At 40.7% G+C, this 23,436-nt stretch overlaps 1 protein-coding gene across 2 annotated transcripts in view; it reads left to right on the top strand.

The window, feature by feature from the left end:
* The first annotated feature begins 2,044 nt into the window (after positions 1–2,044).
* The window catches only part of LOC116981125 (hyaluronan-binding protein 2-like), a 37,815-nt gene continuing 16,423 nt past the window's right edge, over positions 2,045–23,436 (top strand). Inside the window, exons 1-7 of one of the 2 annotated variants that reach the window (XM_033033896.1) lie at positions 2,218–2,351; positions 3,264–3,282; positions 11,783–11,881; positions 13,650–13,718; positions 16,301–16,408; positions 20,485–20,601; positions 22,600–22,716. In XM_033033896.1, coding sequence (XP_032889787.1) covers positions 2,283–2,351; positions 3,264–3,282; positions 11,783–11,881; positions 13,650–13,718; positions 16,301–16,408; positions 20,485–20,601; positions 22,600–22,716 — 598 coding nt within the window. In that variant the 5' untranslated portion in view covers positions 2,218–2,282. Of the gene's footprint in view, positions 2,352–3,263; positions 3,283–11,782; positions 11,882–13,649; positions 13,719–16,300; positions 16,409–20,484; positions 20,602–22,599; positions 22,717–23,436 lie in introns of both variants that reach the window. The other variant, XM_033033897.1, reaches the window with a different exon arrangement.

The raw sequence follows: 23,436 nt of genomic DNA on the forward strand, positions 1-23,436 counted from the left end.
GATAAGAAGAGCCAGGAAACCGAGCAGATGACTACAGGATTTGATTCAGTAGAAAGGTGGACACATTGAAGATGACTATTGCAGTTGTGGAAATGTCAGAGTTCAAGAAGGACAGTTGATTAATTGAATTTATAATTGGTTGAGTTTATAACTAGGTATAAATATGTAAATATTTAACCTCTTGCAAAGCTTTATTTGTGTAAATAATTAGTTGTTTATATGCTGTATTTCCTTTTTAAAGGTAAAATAATGAAGTATCTATATGTATATATGTTTAGGGCTGCCTTTTGGAACCGAAGGAACCATGTGGCATGACATTGGAATACTGTTGTACCAGCCACTGCTGTTTAGTTGAGAAGTATTGGCTTTAACATAGTGCTACCTCTGTACGATACTTCTGTGCTTCACGAAATTGTCTTGGATCTAAGTTCATGCTTATCCCAAATTAAACCACATCCCCATGGCAACAACTACTCTCCGACCATCCATGCCTCAATTGTCAGAAGAACACCAACATCTCAGGCAAAAACCACAGAGAAAAATCATTTTGTTTAAAGTGTAATAGGATCTGGCAGCAATTAGGCGTTTTCCTGATTTTGCAAAGTACATTTATACCAAAGAATAAAATTAATGGGCTGAATGGGTTTTTTAGACCTTTAGATTTTAAATCTTCGAATCAATGCTGAATGTAAGAAGAAATAGGTGCCTCAGTCTTGTTATGATCTGAAGACAATTGTCCAAGTATTTCAGAATTCATCTGAGCAGCTCAGAGCCCATAATTATCCTAATATTCTTGCCAATTGTTTAATTCAGCAGAGGAGATTGTAATCAGTTCCATCAGTTGGCTCCCTAGCAAAGAATATCCTGATGCATCTGATTAACTTATCATTCTACACCATCCAATCACTCTTTCCCTTTAGCATTGAAGGAGGCGTTTTTGGCCCATCAAGTCTATGCTGACCGATACAGCACACCGTTTCCCCACTAACTTTCTTCATAGCCTATTCTCCCCAGATTCCCATCAACTTCGCACAGATTTTACCATCTCACATACCAACTACAGGCAATCAACCTACTAACCCAAAGAAAAAATAAAAATTGTGAGAGGAACTTGGTGGGTCAAGCAGCATATATGAAGGGAATGGAGAGGTGACATTCCTGGTGGAGATCCTTTCTCAGACTGATGGAGTAGGGCGGAAGCAACTGGGAGCAGAGTGATGGGTGTGGGGCAAAGACTGGTCGGCGATGAGTGGATATAAATGGGGATTGGAATTGATTGTCCATTGGCTGGAGTAAGTGACTAGGTTAGAGATGAAAAGGGGACCAAGGGAAAGATGAGGAAGAGTGAAATGTAAAGCTGGTGGGAGGGATTTGGATAGGAAAGGAGAGGGTGAGGGAAAAGAGGAGAGATGACTCAGGGATGGGATATGAGCGTAAGGATGAGGAGAAAGGAGTAGGATAACTAGGGTGGTGAAAGATGGTACGAGAATAGAGGGGTAGGAAAAAGAGGTGTGATGTGTATTTAGGGTTATGTTTATTATCGTCACATGCACAGATGCAGGGAAAAGCATGCTATCCATTTGGGTCAGAAAATACTATACATAAATGCAATCAAGTCAAACTCAAGTACAATAGGTAGAGCAAAGAGGAAAAGTGCACAATGTTGTTCTCAGCATTTTGGCGCCACAGTTCCATAGACAAAGTCCAAAGTCCACAATCAGACAGTACCCTATCTTATGGAAGGACCGTTCAATAACACAGATGCTGCCTGACCTGCTGAGTACCTCCAGCACTTTGTGTTTTGCTCAAGATTCCAGCATCTGCCGTTTCTTGTGTCCCGCGATCTATTTGGTATTATTCCTAAATATAAAGTGATTTGGGTGAAAACTTGGGGACGATGTTGGTGTATGACTTTCACCCATGGTATTACATGTACTAAAAACATGCTGTGGGGGCTAAACCAGATAGATTGGCGGCTTTTTTAAATATCCCTCTCTACAATCAGACTGTCAATTGAACTGGGAGATCAGTTGAAAGGAGGTGCAGCTGACAAAACTGTTAAGTAGTCAATGCTTTCACAAATGCACCCATAATAATTTTGAGCTTTTTTCCTATTTTTCCCAAAGTCAAAGATTTTGCTTCGTAAATTATCTATGTTTAAAGACTGGTTAATAACTTCTAGTGTGTTCATATGACCCTTGACTTCTGCGGATGTGTTGTAATATAAATAGCAGAAAGTCAAATGTCCAAAGTAAAGCACATCATTTTCAAATCTTAGAACAATGCCAAAAGGAATAGTTTGGTTAATGACCAGGTGCTTGTACATCTGGCTGGTTGCATCGTCGCTTTCTGTAAGTAAGCATTTTTTACACACCTGTTCAAGTGTATAACTGCAATGTTTTTGTTTAAGTTACGAATAGAAGCAAAATGCTATTTGCAACCTGCCGGACATATGCATAGGTCCATGACCAAAATGATTGCACATAACTTTCCAGTTTTGCTGTGATTGATGTTGAGAATGTTGTTGAATTTAGTTAGTCCATTCACTGCAAAATGTTTGATGAAGCACCAATTCATTACAATGCCTCGATCTCTCTCGATGGGTTACTGCACAGTTTCCTAAGTCTTTCCCATGATGTCTCTGCTCAGTTAACTCTATGCTGGATTCATTAAGCCTCTCAGTTATGATATCATTTTCTTGCTTGGAATTCTTAGTAAATGACATCATGCTGTTTTTATTTTTCCTGCTACGAACCTACTCCCTTAATACCGTTTTTACTTGAAGTAATAAAAATATTATGGAGACCAACTTTACAAGCAGCAGCTGAGAAAAGATCATTGTAATTATTCAATATGTATTAAATAATGGCTGGGGTTTAAGTTCCCATTTCATTAAAACATAGATTTGTCTTAAAGGCCCATTGCCGACAGTGCAAATTTTGTGCAAACATTTCACTCAACTAACATACAAATATGACAATGCAAATGTTGACACAGTGATGTCATAATTTTATTGCATCAACAAGTCAATTATCTGTAAAGACATTTAAATGGTTAAAAGAGAAATATAACCTCTCCAGTTTGCACTGTAGGCAATAAAATGTAAGGTAGGGTGGAAAAATACTATTTAATATGACACAATTCTCATAGGAGTTCCAGAGACTTGTCTTATTCAAAAGCTTTCAAATACACATTCTAAAATTGCACTGCTCATTAAACTTACCTATGGTTTTATAAATAATCATATTTTTGTTTCTCCACAGAAAGCCTATAGTGATTATGGTAAGTGTATTTTAACCTATATATGTGTGTGTATATATATATATATATATATATATATATATATATCAATGTTCAGCAGACAAAAATTGTGTTTAATAAAGAAACGGCCATTGACTGAGTAGATCACAACATTCTCCAAACATGACCTGCAATGGATAATGCTTGCGTTGAGCTGAACAGTGAAAAAGTGGAATGCATGGGAATTTTCACTGTAATTTATTTCAATTTTACTATAGAACTGCTCTCGACTTGAATCACATAAAAGGGGTTCAGCTATCACATGGCAAAGTGTTTAATTTCTCATTAACAACAGGCAGAATGACACCACCATTCTCGGAACAGTTCCTTCACAATAGCTGAAGGCTTACATTCCTTTGGGCATTTCATGTAAATCGTGCAAGTTAGTAATACTTGACCCCTGATCCAACATTTCTGCATTTAATAGAATGGAGCTAATTCCAGCTTCAAGTATTTTCCCCATGAATATCAATCCTCTACTACTCTCTCCCTCCTATCCCATCCCCCACACCCCAAGGATCATCTAACTTTTATTATAACAAGATTTCAGCTGAAATCATGGACAGTACAATTTATTTACTTAAAAATTCAAACTTGCCATCCATGTCCAGGTAATTGTCCTCACTTTACGTTTGAAAGAAAATGTTTTTATTTGAAAATGCCTGATTTTTTCAATATATGGCTCTGATTAGCCAACAGGAAGAACCCTGGCAGAGTCCATGACTAATGGTATAATTTGAATATCAGGGAACAATGCACCAATTCTTCTTCAATTCTGCTAGACCAGATGTTGTGAAGACCATATTTTAACAAATGGTGCTGATATTGCCAACCATAATGTTTCTCAGTTAATGCACAGTGCAAGTCAACACCTCACAAAAATTCTTGCAAAGTTTCAGCAAGACTGCTTCGATTCTTTGCTGCTTGGGCACTGAGTAGGTGTTGGCACATTTTCTTAATATTCTGCCATCTTTAGTTTAGATTATTATTGTCACATGTACCGAGGTACAGTGAAAAGCTTTTTGTTGCATGTTATCCAGTGAGCTGAAAGACTATATCTGATTACAATTAAGCCGTCCACAATATACAGATACAGGATATTCTTAGGCCCCCTTCGGTCGTGGCTGACCATGGGTGTCTCCAGGGTGCTATTCCCTATATGGAGGACGCCTGTGCTTGACTTTATTTAACGTGGGGAGACTGGTGCACAAAAGGCACCCCACGGTCCTTGACAGATCTGGGTCAGGATCCAGTGGCATGGAGTCCAAGACGACTGGAGACCCTTTTCTGCTGCAGCCTTCATCCGCCTTCCCAGCCGTTGTGATGCTCCACTAAGGTCAACCATTGTCCTCCGCCTGTACCACCACTGAGGTCTTGGTTGGATTGCCTTTTTCAGAGACCTCCCCCTCGACCTTACCGCCATGGGTGGCCCTACCGGGAGCATAACTCCAGACGGCATCTCTCTCAGGATCTCAGGACCACACAAGCTTCTCCACCATGACAAGGTGACAATCCACGGAGAAGCGATACAGGATAAAGACTATAACATTTAGTGCAAGATAAATTCCGTTAAAGATAGTCTCCAAAGAGTTCAATGGGAGGTCAGGACAGCACACGAGCTGGTGAGAGGATGGTTCAGTTGCCTGATAATATCTGTGAAGAAACTGTCCTGAATCTGGAGGTAAATTTGGTATTTCTGCAATACTATTTGATGATAGATTCCAGGATATGAACTCAACAATGGTGATTGATGTTCATGTTAGGACTCAGAAGGGAACTGATAGTATGTCCATTGTATTGCTACTCATGTCCGTATTGACAAGAGAAGGCACATTCCAAGTATCTGCAACAGAGATCCGTGTTCGATCCTGACCTTGGATGCTCTCTGTGTGGAGTTTGCACCTACTCCCTGTGACCACATGGGTTTCCTCCACATGCTCTGGTTTCCTAATATAACTAATAACATAAGCCATACGATTAGAATGTTTGCAGAAACAGAATGTTGTGGAAAACAGTGGGGATTCGATTACACTCAGATGGGAACAATGGACAGACTGTCAGATCTCTCCCATGAACAAGTGATAAACCCCTTCCACTGCTCCTGAAGAACCTGAAGCAGCATCAGAATAAGGTCCACTGGAAGTGCCAGCTGATCTTGCTTCAATCATGCCCCAACTGGAAATTCAAGGATGCCCCAAAACAAGTGTGCATACTGACTACTTGCCCCACTAATCAATGCATCTTATTCTTCGACCTGTTCATGATCATGAGTCAGGAGCTACAACTACTCTCGGCGGACACATCCGTTACTAGAATGGAAGCTGTGCTTATCTTTTGCAGCGTAAAGGCATCACCAGCAGCAGTCAACAGCTGTGAACTGAGAACCAGCTGCTATGTATTCTGAAAAAGTCCCTCAATATGTAGATAGGAACTGCAGATGCAGATTTATACCCGAGATAGACACAAAGTGCTGGGGTAACATATTACGCTTGAGCAGCTTACAACCCAGCGGAATGAACGTTGACTTCTCTAATTTCAAGTAACCCCTTCATTCCCTTTCTCCCCCACCCTAGTCGTCCCACTGGTTCACATCCTTGTATCCCTTCATTATCACCTCTTCCTCAGCCGATAATGGGGCTTCACCCATCCTTGGTCATCTGTCGCTGGCCCTGCTTTGTTCTGGCCTTTTCTTACCTCTAGTTCCCTCCCCTCTACTTTCAGTCTGAAGAAGGGCGGCACGGTGGCGCAGCGGTAGAGTTGTTGCCTTAGAGCACTTGCAGCGCCGGAGACCCGGGTTTGATCATGACTACGGGTGTTCTCTGTATGGAGTTTATACGTTCTCCCCGTGACTGCGTGTGTGTTTCCTGAGATCTTCAGTTTTCTCCCACACTCCAAAGACGTACAGGTTTGTAGGTTAATTGGCTCGGTGTATGTTTAAATTGTCCCTAGCGTCGAGGACAGTGTTAAGAGTCGGGGATCGCTGGTCAGCGTGGACCCAATGAGCCGAAGGGCCTGTTTCCGCGCCATATCTCTAAACTAAACTAAAACTAAACTAAAGGGTCCTGACCTGAAACGTCACCCATCCTTTTTCTCCAGAGATGCTGCCTGACCCGCTGAGTTACTCCAGCACTTTGTGGCTACAGTCCCCTTAGTGCTCCCTTTGAGATTGTGGTGTAAGTGCCATTCAGGTGGAGGCAAACCTCTTTACACTAGGGCAGGAGTGATGACAAGAGGACAAAATGCCTACAAGACAAATCCAATGCCAAAAATAATTCCTTCTAGCCGACAAGACACTCTTACTCAAGCGTCACTATTGGCATGACGTCCAGAGCAGAATGCTGTTCTTTTTTTCTTTATTCTTTAATATGTAGCAGTCACCAGCATTAGAAATAATTCAGCATCTGTCTGAAGAAGGGTTTCGGCCCGAAACATTGCCTATTTCCTTCGCTCCATAGATGCTGCTGCACCCGCTGAGTTTCTCCAGCACATTTGTCTACCTTAGAAATAATCAATATTCCTTTGCTGATTGAGAGAGTCTGATGGGTCAGTAATTAGCTGGACTGGATTTGTTCATGAGGTAGATTCCAGTCGTGTGACTGTACTGGGACAGTATGATTAGAGGGCCAGCTAGTCTTGCAGAGAAAGTCCTGAGCTGAGATTTGACCATGTCCCATAGTCTTATCTGTAATCAGGAGCTCAGCAATTTCTTTAGAGTCATAGAGTGTTACAGTGTGGAAACAGGCTCTGCGACCTAACTTGCCCACACCGGCCAACATGTCCTAGCTACACTAGTCCCACCTGCCAGCATTTGGTCCATATCCCTCCAAAGCTGTCCTATCCATGTATTTTACATTGCAGGAAAACAGGAACCAGCAGTGGTGGTGGGCAAATGGAATGTGCTGCCAAAGAAGGTAGTTGGGACAGGCACAATAACAACATTTATAGGACACTTGGACAGGTACATGGATAGGTAGGGTTTATACATGGGCCAAATATAGGTAAATGGGAGGAACTTGGATGGAGCATCTCGGTCAGGATGTTTTGGACTGAAGGGCCTGTTTCCTTACTATATGACTCGATGACTCTATGACCTCAGGGAGAGGCTGAGATTGCCCACTTTCACGTGAGTTTCTTGCAGAGACCCATGGTCCCAAAAGCCTGGCCTAGGTTCCATGGAATAAATAGCTGTTGATTGATTCAGATATTTACGTTTCTCCTGAGTTGACAAAACAAACCTAAGTGTCATAACCATTCTATGTACTGAGACTGGTAAAGCACAGATGGATCTTCAATTGCAAACCCTGAAGTTTTTGATGTCCTCTACTAAAGACTGGAGACTAATCTTAAATCTCAAAGCATTTTTGAATATTTATTTTAGATTTGAATGCAAAATATGATGAACAAATAACATACTTCTAGCTTTGCTGGTTTGAATCAAGAGGCTTTTATTTAGTCTCTAGCCATTTGCCAGTTATCCTCATAAACCTGAATCTATCAGAGAAAATACCCCATTGAACATTCACACAGATGAAGTATGGCATCCAGGCAAATCATGCCAGATGTGAGTAGAACAAGGATGTCACAGTGGCACTGCGGAGGAGCTGCTGCATTACAATGCCAGAGACCAGGGTTTGATTCTGACTACAGGTGCTGTCTGTATGGAGTTTGTACATTTCTCTCTGTGGCCATGTGTGTTTGTGCTCCAGTTTTCTCACACACTTGAAAGGCGTACAAGGTTTAGGTTAATTGGCTTCTATTTAAAAAATTGTAAATTGTCCGTGGTGTGTAGGATAGTACGGGGTGATTGCTGGTCGGTGTGGATACGGTGGCCCGAAATGCCTGTTCCTGCGCTGCATATCTAAAGTCTAAGGTAAAATAGGGTTAGTGCAGAATATAGTGTTACAGCCACACACAAAATACAGGCAAAAAAATGTGCAAGGTTTGCGATGAGGTAGATTGTAAGATCGGGAATTCATCCTTAGCATATGAGACGGAAGTCTGATACAGCAACGAAGAGGCTTTTGAATCTGGTAGTTCAGTGGGAGCTTGGTTTGTTTTGTTTATTTTAACTATATTAATACTTTTACTTAATTTACATGCCAAAAGTGGGGTTTTAAGTGAATTTATTATTTTTTATTTGTTTCATCTACTGAAATGATTTTTATCAGTTTCTCTATTTAATATCAGTGGGAAAGCTTACTGTTGCACGGGCTGTCAGGGTAAAGGGCCTGTCCCACCTTCACGACCTAATTCACAACATCTGCCGAGTTTGGCCTTGACATACTCGCAGCATGGACGTCACGAGGTCGTAGAAGGTCGTAGATAGGTCGTAGGGAGGTCGTAGCAGGTCGTGATGCTAGTCCTAGGTACCCGTGGCATCAAGTAGGTGCGGGCGTTTTTTCAACATGATGAAAAATGTCCACGAGTAAAAAAGGTCGTGAATTAGGTTGTGAAAGTGGGACAGGCCCTTAATGCTGCACACAGCCTACTCTGCCTTGTGGAAGGGCTGGGGCAGCAATGCCAGCAGGACATTGTGGGACATGTAGTTGTTAAATGTTAGGGTGATTCGAGGCATCGTGTGAGAGGTGAAGGCAAGGTATAAGGCGGGTTTTTTATGCATAATCCAGCCTGGTGAAGCATTTTATTTTATTTTAGTTTAGTTTAGTTTAGTTTAGTTTAGTTTAGTTTAGTTTAGTTTAGTTTAGTTTAGTTTAGTTTAGTTTAGTTTAGAGAGGCGCAGCTCAAAACCAGGCCCTACAGCCCACCAAGTCTGCGCCGACCAGTGATTCCCATACACTAGCACTATCCTAAACACTAGGGATAATTTTACAATTTTACCAAAGCCAAATTAACCTACAAACTTGCACGTCTTTGGAGTGTGGGAGGAAACCAGAGCACCCGGAGAAAACCCATGCAGTCACGGGGAAAATGTACAAAGTCCATACAGAGAGCACCCATAGTCGGGATCGAACCCAGGTCTCTGGCATTGTAAGGCAGCAACTATACCGCTGCGCCACCGTTCACTCCCAATGTTATGTATCCATGTATTGGGATGCAACACTTAATCTTAAAAATAAAGAATTGCAGCAAAGTAATGAATATCTGTCCAAACCTCTAGTCTGTGCTGAACTTAACTGGACACAACTGGGTAAACAAAAAAGATACAACTCCTGAACATAATCCAGTAGCCTTTCATGGAAAGTATGTATATGTGAATACAAAATAACATCAGGGTTAGGCACAGCTGTACCTCACACAGTGTCACAGCTCCTTTACCCAATGTATCAGATGACTTCTGGCACTTGTGGAATTGTAAACCCAGCATGACTCACTTTCTCCAGAATATCAGGGCAAAAAATTGAAAGTAAAGAAACCGAATGTTAAATAGAACATAGAACAGCACATCACAGGAACAGGCCCTTTGACCCACAACATCTGTGCCGAACCTAATGCCAATATAAACTAATCTCATCTACCTGCTCATGATCAACCTACCTAAAAACCTCTTAAATGCCAGATACTATGGTATCTGCCTCCACTGCCACCCCTGCCAGTGAATTCCAGGCACCCACCACCTGTTGTGTGAACAACCTTGCCCCACACATCTATATATTACTAAAACTCTCATCTTGTTTGTTTGTTTGTTTGTATGCGTGCGCATGAGATCCCAAAACTCTGCCAATGCGGTACACGATAGGGCTACAATTTTTGGCCCACCAATGAAACAAGCTTTGTTCAGATTGATGGTATATTTTACGTTATTGACATTTTAAACTTTTCAAAAATCGCTTTTCAAACCACTTTTCCACTTGCCCTGTCCGTCAGCCGTGTTCGATGTCACAATGATGTCACAATGGGATCCCGAATCTTATTTACATAAAAAGTCGGGATTTTAAAAAAAACAACTCAGTTTTAATCAAATTCTTCCGTTTTCATTAACAGCTAACATTATGTTTAGGTTATTTTAAAGAAAAAATTCAATTTTCATTGAGAATTTAATTTAAACAAAATGATTTTCATTGTGGGGGGATTAGAAAGGGGAGAGGTTTCATTTAAAAAAATACATTGTAATTTCATTGTGGAGGGGTGGGATAGGGGGAAGGTGAGGAGTGGGGGAGCAGGGAGATAGAGGGACAGGAGGGGGTAGGTAGGGGAGAGGGAGGGGAAAGTGGGGGAGGTGAGGAGGGAGATTGGGGAGGTGGGGGATAAAGGGAGAGGAGGGGGAGAGTGGGGGAGGTAGGAAGTGAGGGAGGTGAGTGGGTAGGGAGCAGGGTGATAGAGGGAGAGGAGGGTTGTAGGGAGGGAAGATGGGTTATGGAGGGAGGGAGGGAGTGACTGAGGGAAGGAGAAAGGAGAGGGAGGGAGAGGTAAGGGAGGGAGTGGTGGAAGGGAGGAGAAGAGTGGAAAGAAGAGGGAGGGTGAAGAGGAGGGGGAGGGAGTGCTGGGGGATGAGGGGGAATGGAGGAAGATAGGGGTAGGAAGAGGGATGGCGAGGCTAGGTTGGGGGAGGGTTGCCGTGACTCGCGTCACAACGTGGATCTCTGGTGTCACAACGGGAACCCCTCAGCCGTGCCTGCGCAATTGTAGGCTATGGGTCAGTGGTGGAATATTGCCTTGAGGATGGGCCCAACGGGTCCGCACCTGGTCTAGTATCCTTTAAACCTTGCCTCCCTCTTAAAGCTATCCTCTTTAGTCTGACATTTCCACCGTGGGGAAAGGATTCTGACCCTATCATGGCCTCTCATAATTTTATTTATATAATTACATTTTATATACTTCTTTCAAGTCTCCCCCCAATTTCCTGCATTCCAGAGAAAACAATTAAGTTTGCCCAACCGCTCCTTTGAGCTAATACTCACTAATCCAGACATCATCCCTTCTGCACCCTCTTCAAAGCCACCATATCCTTCCTGTAAAGGGGGCCAAAACTGCATGCAATACTCAAAATTCGCTTAACGAAAGTCCTACAAAGCTGCATCATGGCATCCTGACTTACACTCAATGCTCTTGGCCAATAAAGGCAAGCATACCATATGCCTTCTTTACCACTCTACCTATTTATGTTGCCACTTCCAAGGAGTTATGAACTTGGACCTCAAGGCTCCTAAGGGTTAATTAAACCGGCATTTCATAAATGCCTTTCATATGGTGTAGAGCTTCAATGCTGAATTAGGTGCTGTGGAATTGTGAATGCCTTCATAAACGAAAGACATTTATTATTTTCCCAACAGAGTACAAATAAAAATCTTCTGTTTGGATTTCTAAAGTTAAGATGTCTTTGTGAAATAAAGTAAACATGTGAGCTAGCTTATACTATTTACCTAAAATACCAAGGTCATGAAAAATGAATCAATTTTTGTAATCCCTTAAGTGCATGTCCAAAAACAATAATCTTCCAATTTATGCAAACAACCATTTCAGTAGACGGTAAATAACTCTCAACACATATTTTTGAGAATCATTGATAAAATCTTCTTCTTAGGCCGTCCCTCGCGGTCAAGGTCGGCTCGCTTCCACTCAACTTCTGTGGGTTCTGAAGTGTCTGAAGAGTCCTTTGTGGTATCCGCAGACTCAGCCACAGGTGGGGCAGGTGGTGCTTGGTGGAGCGGGAGGGTGGGTTGGTTGGAATGTTGCGCGCTCCTTCCATCGTTTGTCCACAGCCTGCGCGCATTCCTCAAAATAGACTGAAGATAGCCGGTGACTTTCCAGCTGCTCTTTCTTTCATTTGAGATGATTCCTGAGGCTCAGAAAGTCAAAGAGTAATCGAGCACGGAAACGTGCCCTTTGCCCAACTCGTCCATGCTGAGCAAGATGCCCAACTAAGCCAGCCCCATTGGTCCATATCCCTCTAAACTTTCCTATCATGTACCAGTCCAGGTGTCTTTCAGACGTTGTTATTGTACCTGCCTCATCTACCTCCTCTGGCAGCTTATTCCATATATACACCACCCTCTGAGAGAAAATATTTCCCCTCAGGTTCCTATTAAATCTTTCCCCTCTCAAACTGGTTTTCTGGTTGATTCCCTATCTCTGGGTAAAGGATTATGTGCATTCACCCTATCAATTCCCCTGATGATCCTATACACATCTATAAGCTCACCCCTCAGTCTCCTGTGCTCCAAGGAATAAAGTCCTTGCTTTTCCAATCTATCCCTATAGTTCAGGCCCTTGAGTCATGTTAACATCCTTGGGAAATCTTCTCTGCACTCTTAAAGTGATCCATGTTCTTCAGGATCTTACCAAGATTGTCAGGAAGGGCAATACCAAGCAGTTGGCACAGATAGGTAGAGGATGTTTTATCTTGTAATGTTTAATGGGAAGCCATCCCCCTTATTTGTTACAGTGAAGGTATTAATGACGACTTGGAATTCAGCAGCCAAATGTACAGCTGTGCAAGTGTAATCTGCACACTGTAAATGCATAATTGCATTTGGGGAGACCTTGGTTTTGGAGAGGAGACATTGAAGCTTGAATAGTTTCTTACATGTCTTGTCCATTGACACCCTCTGGTAGGAAGCATGTTGGAGGTGAGGGAATGTACTGCACTGAGGAAGATTGAAAAACAAATTGGTTGTGATGACACAGTCCTGCTTTGACCTCAGTCTGAGCTGGGATGAATCTGTGTAGATACATTGGTCAGGATTAAGGTTTACATATGATCAGAAAATAGATATGAACAGTAACCTATTCTGAGCCAAATCTGAAATGATTATTTCATAATCTTTCCTGGATGATGGAGTTGAAAGCTTTTGTGGTCAATGAAGGCCATGTACGGTTTAATGCCACATCTTGCACTTTTCTGGAGACTCTTCTGTAATTACTACAATGCGACATATCGCTGTTTTGATGATGGTTTATATTAATGGTGTATCTCAGGTCCGTGAGCATGTTTTCTTCTACCCATTTAAGGGTCTTGGGATTATAACCACCCCTAGAGAATTTGTTCATCGTGTTTTAGTCCATCAGCACAATCTTCATCTCCTCAAGAGCTTTTGTTGTTTGTAGTTGGTAGATTTCTTTTACAACCTTCTGCTGGACTGGGATTGCACTAAAATAATGGCTGATGGCATGCTGGGATGGAATTAAGGGTGGTTGAATCAAAAACATAATCTTGTTTGGAGAGACCTTTGAAATTCTCCTTCCTGTTGCTGCCTTGCTGCCTTTGATGAGTTCTCATCCAATCTTTGTTCTCAAGAGGGTGGGTTTGGATGTTTATGTGATAAAGTATTTATGTGGACAAAGTTATAAATGCTCTGTTTGGAAAAGTGAGAGGTAAAGGTAAAACTAATTTTCTATATTTGAACCTAATTATATAGTAATATTAATTATTTAATGTTGCTTAATCATAGGGGACGATCATACAGGAACAGATGATGACGGTTATCCCAGTTGGATGGAATATTCCCACAATAATAATGGTTGGTGGACATTTTTCTCAACTTAATACATTGTTTTGCAGTTAAGATCTGTGTGATTTAGAAAGTGTATATTGTTTATTTGTTTATTTTGCATAGCACAACATATATTACACAGTTAGCAAATGTTATAGGCTTGTATAGAAAAAGTAATAGTGTTATGTTAAATATTCTTCTCCTTTCTTTGCTACATACTCGTGCCCAAGAAGATTAGCTTCATTGGGGCCTATGAGGGCCTAATATTTCATATTATTTGTGAGAAAATATTTATAGTTTATATGAAAAAAAAATCATTTCAAATTGAAGCAAGACTCTTAAGTGGCCATCAAGGTGAGTGAATGCCAATTGTGGTCATCAGCTTTAAACCAGTACAATTGATAAATCCCCTTGCATGCTGCTTATCATTTCACCAAGTACTAAATGCAATCATGAACAGTGGCACTGGGACATAAATTCTCTGCTTTTACACTTATATTGGTCTAGGTTACTGGAATTGGGAATGCTATTTTGGAGCATCTCATTGCATTAGACCGCTAACAGACATATTCCTCACTCTTGATGCTAATGAGGGAAATAGTAACAGTACACATGATGATATCCTGATCAGTTTATACAATGGGCAAAGCAATAGCAAATGAAATTGAAAGCTAATAAATCAAGGTGATATACTTTGCGAGGACTAATAAAGGTAGGACATACACAATGAATGTTTGCGCCATAGGGATTATTGAGGAACAGAGGGACCTCAGTCTACAAGTCCAAGGATCCCTGTAGGTAGCAGCACAGATAGAAAAGGTGATGAATGACAAGTATGGATACTTCCCTTCATTAGCCAGGGCAGAGAACGAAAGAGCAGGGAGATTATGATAGCACGTCATAAAACATTACTTAGGCTATAGCTGCATATTGGGCACAGTTGTTGTTACCATATTAGATAAGATTGCAGCGGATTGGCTATAGGTAAGATGCATCCAGGTGTTACTTAGGATGAAGCATTTCACGCCACAGGAAAGACTGGTTAAGCTAGATTTGTTGCCCTTGAAGTGTAGAAGACCAAATGGGAATTTGATAGAGGAACACACAATTTTTTAAATTTTATTTATTTTTAATTTAACCTTTATTTAACCAGGAGAAGTCTCATTGAGATTAAAAATCTCTTTTACAAGAGAGTCCTGGCCAAGACAGGCAGCAGCACAGTTCCACAGTTACAGATAATAATTAAAAAACAACAGAGAACATATAAATAGAGTCACAGTCAGAACATCATCAAACAAAGCATGTACAGACAGAAGAGCCCGCATCAACATCATTAAGAAAGGATTTAAATCTGTTTATAGAAACCAGCTCCTTAAGTTTCAGTTCATTCTGCAGCTGGTTCAATGCGAAGGGAGCAGCATAACTAAATGCCCCTTTCCCCAATTCAGTACGGACTTTAGGTACAGTTAGTAAGAACAAGTCCTCAGAGCGGAGCTGATAAGTTCCTGTGCTTTTTCGAAGTACATACTTCTGCAGGTATGAAGGAAGAACACCGAGGATAGTCTTATAAATAAGGATATGCCAATGATGGAGTCTGCGGGTGGACAGGGCAAACCATCCAACTTGAGCATACAAAGAGCAGTGGTGCGTGAGGGTTTTCAAATTAGTAACAAATCTCTGTGCTCCGTGGTAGACCGTGTCCAAAGACTGTAGGCATTTTGAAGATGCATTCATATATAAAACATCACCATAGTCCAACACAGACATAAACGTTGCAGCAACAAGTCTTTTTTTGGCTTCAAAAGAAAAACAAGATTTGTTTCTAAAGTAAAAACCTAATTTTATCTTTAGTTTTTTCACAATTATAAGGGTTGTAAATAAGGTGGATAGCTAGAACATTTTCTTCATAGCAAAGATATCTAAAACTGGAAGGCATAGGTTTCAGGCAAAGGCTAAAAGGTTCAGAGGGGATATGAGGAATATTTTGTTTCTATCTGAATCTAGAATGCACTGACTGAGTGGTAGAGGCAGAACTTCTGTGTTTATTTCAGTATTTAAGTATTGAGATTAGCACTTGAATCGCCAACATGTAGAAGGCTGCAAATGAAGAGCTTGTAAACAGGATTAATACAGACATGTACCTGAAGTTCAGCAGGAACATGGTGGGCTGAAGGGCCTGTTTCGGTGTTGTTTGACTCTACGACCAAACAATGCCAAGAGTATGTCATTCCCTATAGATTATTTTGCAAGTCATAATTAAGAAAGATGTGCTGGACTGATTGGAAGCGTGAAGAATGAAGTAATAATTTGAGAAGAATGGAAACGTTGGTATATTAAGCCTATCCGCATAAGAACTCTATTGCAAAATAAAACATTTATTGCATTTTCGGTTTTTATTTCAGATTTTGTGCTGAGGCTGAACAGGTCTTTGCAGGGAGAAACACCATTAAGGCTTCAGTTTTCCCTGTATTGTTTTTCTCCAAAAGTGCTGAGCGTTTCCAACAATTTGTGCATTTTATACTCTCCGCCTAAGCTTCTTGGTTGACATTAAAATCAAAACACATCCAAGTGGCGTGATGATTTATTAATGAAAGGACCATTTTTTCCAGATCCTTGCCTTTCAAACCCTTGCCAGAACCAGGGAATCTGTGAAACAACTGCTTCAGGTTTCACCTGCCGATGTCCTCGCCCATTCATCGGAAAAAGATGCCAGAATGGTAACATGCTTCAGCTTAGAATAATATAATTGTCCTCTAAAATCATATTTCACAAGCTTTCATTAGCTAATGAATACTATTTTGGTTGTGCTTGCTTTCTCTGTGGGCCACTAGAAACATAGTTGGGATAAGGAACGCAGCAACTGACAGGAGTAACCCTGTATGCCTTAAAGCTATGCTTTGCTGCACTGGTGCTTCAGTGCTCTTTGTATTCCACTGCCCATTGAAAGCTGATCATAATCATAAACATAACAACCATTTAAAATAGTTCTGCTTTTAATATAACTTTTAATGCATTTCAAAATAGATGACGTCAGTTGTCAGAATGGTTTGATGCAATGAATTTTAACATTTCGATCCACACGGCCGCACCTAAACTAAAATTTATGCTTTGTAAAAATTGTGGTTTCTGCAACATTACGTATCTTCTGCAGTTTGCTTTTGCCGGGAACATCAGGACTCGGGGCTGCTCTGCTCACATTGACTTTTCCTCTTGTACAAACTGTGTATCTCTGCTCTGGATGTCTGATCTGGAAAGGAGAAGGTCAGTGGAGCGAGAATGAGTAGGGAGCACATGGGTGCAAGCCACGGGTCAGCAACTGATGGAGAATGGGGGAAATGCTGCACGCGGTGGATGGCCAGCTGGTCTCTTTGAGTTTTCTTTGGAGCATCAGAGGTTGAGGGGAAACCTGATAGACGTATATAAAATTATATATGGCACAGATAAGATAGCCAGAACCTTTTTCCCAGGGTGCAAATATCAAAGACTGGTGGGAATAGCTTTAAAGTGAGAGGAGAAAAGTTCTTTACACAGAGATTAGTGGTGCCTGGAATGTACTGCCAGGGAAGGTGATGGAAGCAGATATGATAGTGGCATTTAGGGTTTTTTAGATAGGCACATTGACATGCAGGGAATTGAGGGATATGGATCACATGATGGCAGAGGAGATTAAGGGTGTCAAGGGTTATGGGGAGAAGGCAGGAGAATGGGATTGAGAGGGAATTATCAATCACTCTTGATGGTATGGCGGATTAGATGATGGGCGGGATGGCTTAATTCTGCTCCTATGACTTATGACTAAGACAAACAACAATGGTTATCTCTGCATACAACACTTACACTAACTTTCAATTTGAAAAACATCCCTCCACCACTAAGCTCTGCCCTCTATCTCCCAGACAGTTTTGGATCCAGTTTGACAATACACCTCAGACCTCATTTAATTTAACATTCTCAACCAGCCTACCATGTGGGATCTAGCTGAAGTCTTACTAAACCCCATGTATACCACATGTACCACCGTCCTCATCAATTTTCTTAGTGATCTCCTCAAAAAAAGTCAGTCAGATTTCTGAGACAGGATTTTGTCTGCACAAAACCAAAGTGACACCGCTAATCAGTCCCTGCCTTTCCAAATAAGTGCAAATCCTGTCCCTTGACAACTTCCTCCAATAATTTCATTACAATTGACTTTGCACCAGAGTGGTGATTCCTGGCTTATTCCTACTGCTCATTTTTGAATAAGGGAAAAACCTATTCTGAGCAAAGTGTGGTGAGTAATTGCTGATGCTTGTGAGAGTGTTTCTGCTGCAGACAGGGCTCACAATGTAAGATGTGTAGGTACGGGAACCATTTACGATATGGAGAAGTTGCTCAGCTGCTTAATGTGAGATAATAAGGAAGATGAATTAATGAAAAAATATGAATTAATACATGACCTCTGATTACCTCTGGGCTTTTCAAAGTGTAATCTGACTAATGAACTACCACTTGGAAAGTGCTCTTGAGTGTCATTTTATGTTTTACTTGCTCTCCTGTTACTACCTCCTAATGATGACAAGAGATTCTTTGCTGGTAGCTCACTATCAGTATATAAATAAATTTGAATTTGATTAACAGGGCATCATCCATTCTTTATGATGCAAAAAATCCCATAATCATAACATAATCCTAGCAGCAAATCCTATCTGAATTGCAGAAGAGGCAGGAATGAAGCATTATGTCAGTTTACATCTGCCAAGCAATAATCAGGGGTAGGGAGTTGAAGAGAGTGCCCTTATCATTGCTCTGCTAGAACTGATGCAGTAAAGCAAAGATGTCCACTCAGAAAATTATGTTTCCTCAGTTCCTAAAGGTACTGGAAACAAATCTGTTTAGCCAGAGGTTGGTGAATCTGTGGAATTCATTGCCACTGACGGCTGTGGAGACCAAGTCATTGGGTATTTTTAAAACCGAAATTGACAGGTTCTTGATTAGTAAGAGTGTCAAAGATTATGGGGAAAAGGCAGGAGAATGGGGTTGAGAGGGAAAGATAGATTGGCCATAATTGAATGGCGGAGTAGACTCGATGGATCGAATGGCCTAACTTTGCTCCTATGACTTGTGAATTTATGAAAACTAGAACCTCCAAAATTAACATAAAAGGGTCTGTAAATTCAGCGGATCAATCAACACCTGTGGAGAAGGCACAGAGTTAAACTTCACAATGATGTACTTAAGAAGTTATTTAACCTGGTTCTGTTGGCTTAAACATTACCTCTGTTACTTTCCCCATCAATGCTGTCTTGCCTGTCATGTATCTTCAGCAGTTTTCACTATAGTTCAGTGTTCTAGCCTTAGGACTGGGCCTTCCTACGGCCATTTTTTCTTCTTTTCCTTGCATGGTGGATTTCCTAATAGTGGGGAGAAACTTGCCCTTATTTCCATTCCTCCATCCCATATTATCTCCCTCGAATCTTCTGAAGCAGGTTAACAAAAGAATCACACAAGATGGTTCAATAAATAGAACCACGATAGAACAGAAGTACATCAAGAAAGGTGATGCAACAGTCACCATGGTAACTATGGATAGTAATCTATCAATGAGAAATTTGATCATGAAGAAAGGGAGAACTCTCATATATCAAATATTTAATTAATTTACAGCAGGGGCACCCAACCTTTTTCGTCCCGTTTAGCCCTGGCAACTTTAATAGCACATAACAATGTTATTTCACTTATTTATGAACAACTAATGATGAACAGTTATCGGTATACCAGAACCAAATGAGAAAAAATATGTACAAATCTAGAACCCTTGATTTAGTGATAGTCTTACACCGTGGAAACAGGCCCTTTGGCCCATCTTGCCAACACCGACCAGCATGTCCCATCTACACTAGGCCCACCTGCCTACGTTTGACCCATATCCTTAATAACATGAAACTTTCAAGACACTGACATTTAGAACAAATACACGTTAAATTCCAATCAATAAAATGTTTGTTGGTCCGAAGTTAAAAATTTAGTTTAAATCAAATTCTAGATGGAGGGAGGAGGAACCAATAGTCGATCCAAAAGATGGAGTTTATGCTGCAATTGCCCCAAAGGACAAATACCAACTTACATATTTACATTGTTTGTTATAAAATCTGTCCTCATTTATTTAATTAATCAAACATTAACACATTTCAGAATTGTAAAAAAAAACATGTAGGCATTTTTATAAAAACTATTTACATTTTTTTTTTTTTTTAATTTATTTATTAGAAGTAGACATATTATAAAATGTAGTTACATATTATAGTAAAACAACTTTTCATATACATCAGTCATACATTATTAACATTTTCCATTATCAATTACTTCTGCTTCTAGTATTTTTATTTTTTATAGAAAGAGGGAGAAAGAGAGGGTAGAAAGTTACAAAGAAAAAAAGAAAAAAAAAAACACAACAGAAAAACAAGGGAGGTGGAATGGGTTACCTGTAATACGTCAATGGAGATAGGTTCGTAGGTTATAAAGTATAGCTTTTCATCTGATCCTGAGTTCAAGTTTCAGTTGGGTCCTCGTGCTGTGCCAATCTATCCCTTCAGATAGTTAATGAATGGAGCCCAAATTTTATGGAAAAGATCTTGTTTGTCCATTAAGACAAGTCTATCATGTCTGCACTGTCAGTAAAATTTATCTTTTAGGTGATAATAATTCAAAATAAATACAAAATAATTTATTTAAACATTCATCCACTGATATAAATCCACATTAACATAATTGAACGCTGAACATTAGCATACATTCTGCATTTTTGTTGTTTTAGTGAATGATCCTTGCAAGAAAAACATGTGTAAGAATGGAGAATGCATTATCCAGTCCAACCCACCGTATTATAAGTGTAAATGCAAGCACCCATATGTATTACCTACATGCAAAAAAGGTAAGACATGTTTCATTATGAATCAAATAATGTATTGCAAACTAAAAAATAAAATCTGAACTCTCTCATATACTGAGGATGAATTATTGATCTTCCAACCTACCCCATTACATTCCTTACACTTTATTATCTGCATTTTCTCTGTAACTGTATGGTATGGTATGGGGCCTTATTTGTCACATGTACAGAGGTACATGAAATTCATTTTTGGACTTAGTTCAGTGCAGGTATCACTATATTGTATATAAGCACTTAGATGCATCTTGGATAAGCATCAGATACAGTACAGGTGTATGGCAGTAGTACACTGAGACAGAATACAGAGTCACCTGTTTGGCGTCATTTTCAAGTCCCAGTTGTTGTAAGTGCTAGATTCTTGACCTGACTATCAAGGTCCATTGTCATGGCGGCATTGCAGATTCAGCCTGGCCAAGCGTAGCCATGGTGGCCTCCGCCGCTGCTCCAGCACTGTAGTTCAAGTGCGGTTGGCTTCTTGGAGCGGCATCTGATCCTGCCACATCCCAAGTTGTTGCAGGGCTTCTAGCGGCCCACTCCACCGTTGAGGCGGCACACATGCCTTCACCTACCGGCCCAACGTCCTCCTCCTACCACTCTAGGCGGGTGTGCCAGGTCTTCCAGGTGGGTTCCAGTCACTTTATATGACTCTGTAAGTTCAACCTTCAGCTTCCTGTGCGCTCCCAGAATAAGGTCCACGCTTGTCCAACCTCTCCCTATAACCCATGCCCTGAAGTCTGGAAAGATTCTTCTCTGCACTCTTTCCAACTTAATGGTATTTTTCTTACAGAATGGTTACCAAAACTGAACACAATACTCTAAGTACGATCTCACCAGTGCTTTGTACAACTGTAACATAATGTCCCAACTTCTATACTCAAGTCACTGACTGATGAAGCCAACTTGCCAAAAGCATTTTCATTACCCTATCTACATGTGATACCACTTCCAGGGAAATATGTACTAAGTACTCCTAGATCTCTCTTCTCTACCAAACTCCCCAGGGCCCCACTGTTCACTGTGAAGGTCCTGCCCTGGTTTGACTTCCCAATATGCAATACGTCACACTTATCTGACTTAAACTCCATTTGCCATTTCTCTTGTCCACCTGCCCAGCTGAGTAACATCCTGCTGAAATTATCGATAGCCACCTTCACTGTCCGCAATACCACCCATTTAGTGTCATTTGCAAACGTATTATTCATGTCTTGTACTTTCTCATCCACATCGTCGATGGAGATGACAAACGGCAGTGGTTCCAGCACCAGCTACCGAGGCACACCGCTCCAGGCCTCCACTCTTCCTACCGTTAGCCAGTAATAAAATCAAAATTGGAACAATCGCCTTGATTTTCTTGTCTGTGACACCTGTCCATCTTCCATTTCAAAACTGTCCGGCTTCACTATGGTTTTTTTTTCCTTATTTCCCTTTTCGGGATAAATTGCCTTCAAATTCCTTTTTGAGTTTGTAGCCTGCACAGAGTCAGAGACATACAGTACAGAGACATACAGTACAGCATGGAAACAGAGTCTTCAATTCATCCATACTGATCAGAATCTTCAATTCATCCATACTGACCATCTACGCCAGTCTCATTTGCCCATGTGCCCTACTCCCCTTTGAAGCTTTCCTATCCAGGTACCTGTTCAAATGTCCCTTAAATGTTGTTATTATATGAGTTGGCCTTCCCACATTTACCTCTTGGATTATTTAATATCTACTTTCATATATTTAAATTGAATCAGTCTTTTGTTATGATTATGATTAATCACCAATGTTTATGATCTATTCCCTCATCTTACTTTTCTCAATTGTCTTGAAATATCTGTTTGCAGGTTTTGATGGTGAATGTCTGTTATCAGTGTTTCCCTTCACAACTGAATGATTCCAGTTATTTCCATTCTTTTTCTAAAATTCCAGTTTTGTTTCCTGCATAATCTTTCTTTTCACATGCATTTTTTTTTGCCAATTTTGTCTTTCAAGCAACTGCACCATGTAATCCTAATCCGTGTAAACATGGAGCCACATGCAAAACTGGGAAGAAAAAATCCTTCACTTGTAACTGCCCTGGATCATTCAGAGGAGAGCTTTGTGAAATTGGTAATGTTACTAATCTAACTAGTTGGAGCTGATGTCTTTAAAGTTTAAAGAAATGTCTCGACCCAAAAGGTCACCCATTCCTTCTCTCCAGAGATGCTGCCTGAGCTGCTGAGTTACTCCAGCTTGTTGTGTCTATCTTTGTCTTTAATCTAAATTTCTTTAATCTAATTCAGTAATAGTAATACAGGTAACATAGTTTTCTTCATTACTTACTCTTATTCAGAAAAACTGAAGAATAGAAACTTTGTTAAATTGAACAGGCAGATCGCTCAGATACTGAGAACACAGCAAACCTTCAGAGAGTTGTGAATTCACCCAGAGAGTTGTGAATTTGTGGAATTCCCTGCCACAGAATGTAGTGGAGGTCAATTCACTGGATGAATTTAAAAGAGAGCATAGAGCTCTAGGGGCTAGCGGAATCAAAGGGTATGGGGAGAAGGCAGGCACGGGTTACTGAGTGTGGATGATCAGCCATGATCACAATGAATGGCATTGCTGGCTCAAAGGCCAAATGGCCTCCTCCTGCACCTATTTTCTATGTTTCTATGTTTCTATGTTTCATTTCATTGTCCATTTCTTATTGCTAATCTTTATTCTAACAATAGGTTAAATCTAAATGTAGTTGTACAGGGTCTTGGTGAGACCACACCTGGAGTATTGCGTACAGTTTTGGTCTCCTAATCTGAGGAAAGACATTCTTGCCATAGAGGGAGTACAGAG

The sequence above is a fragment of the Amblyraja radiata genome, chromosome 15 (assembly GCF_010909765.2).
Source record: "Amblyraja radiata isolate CabotCenter1 chromosome 15, sAmbRad1.1.pri, whole genome shotgun sequence".
NCBI lineage: Eukaryota > Metazoa > Chordata > Chondrichthyes > Rajiformes > Rajidae > Amblyraja > Amblyraja radiata.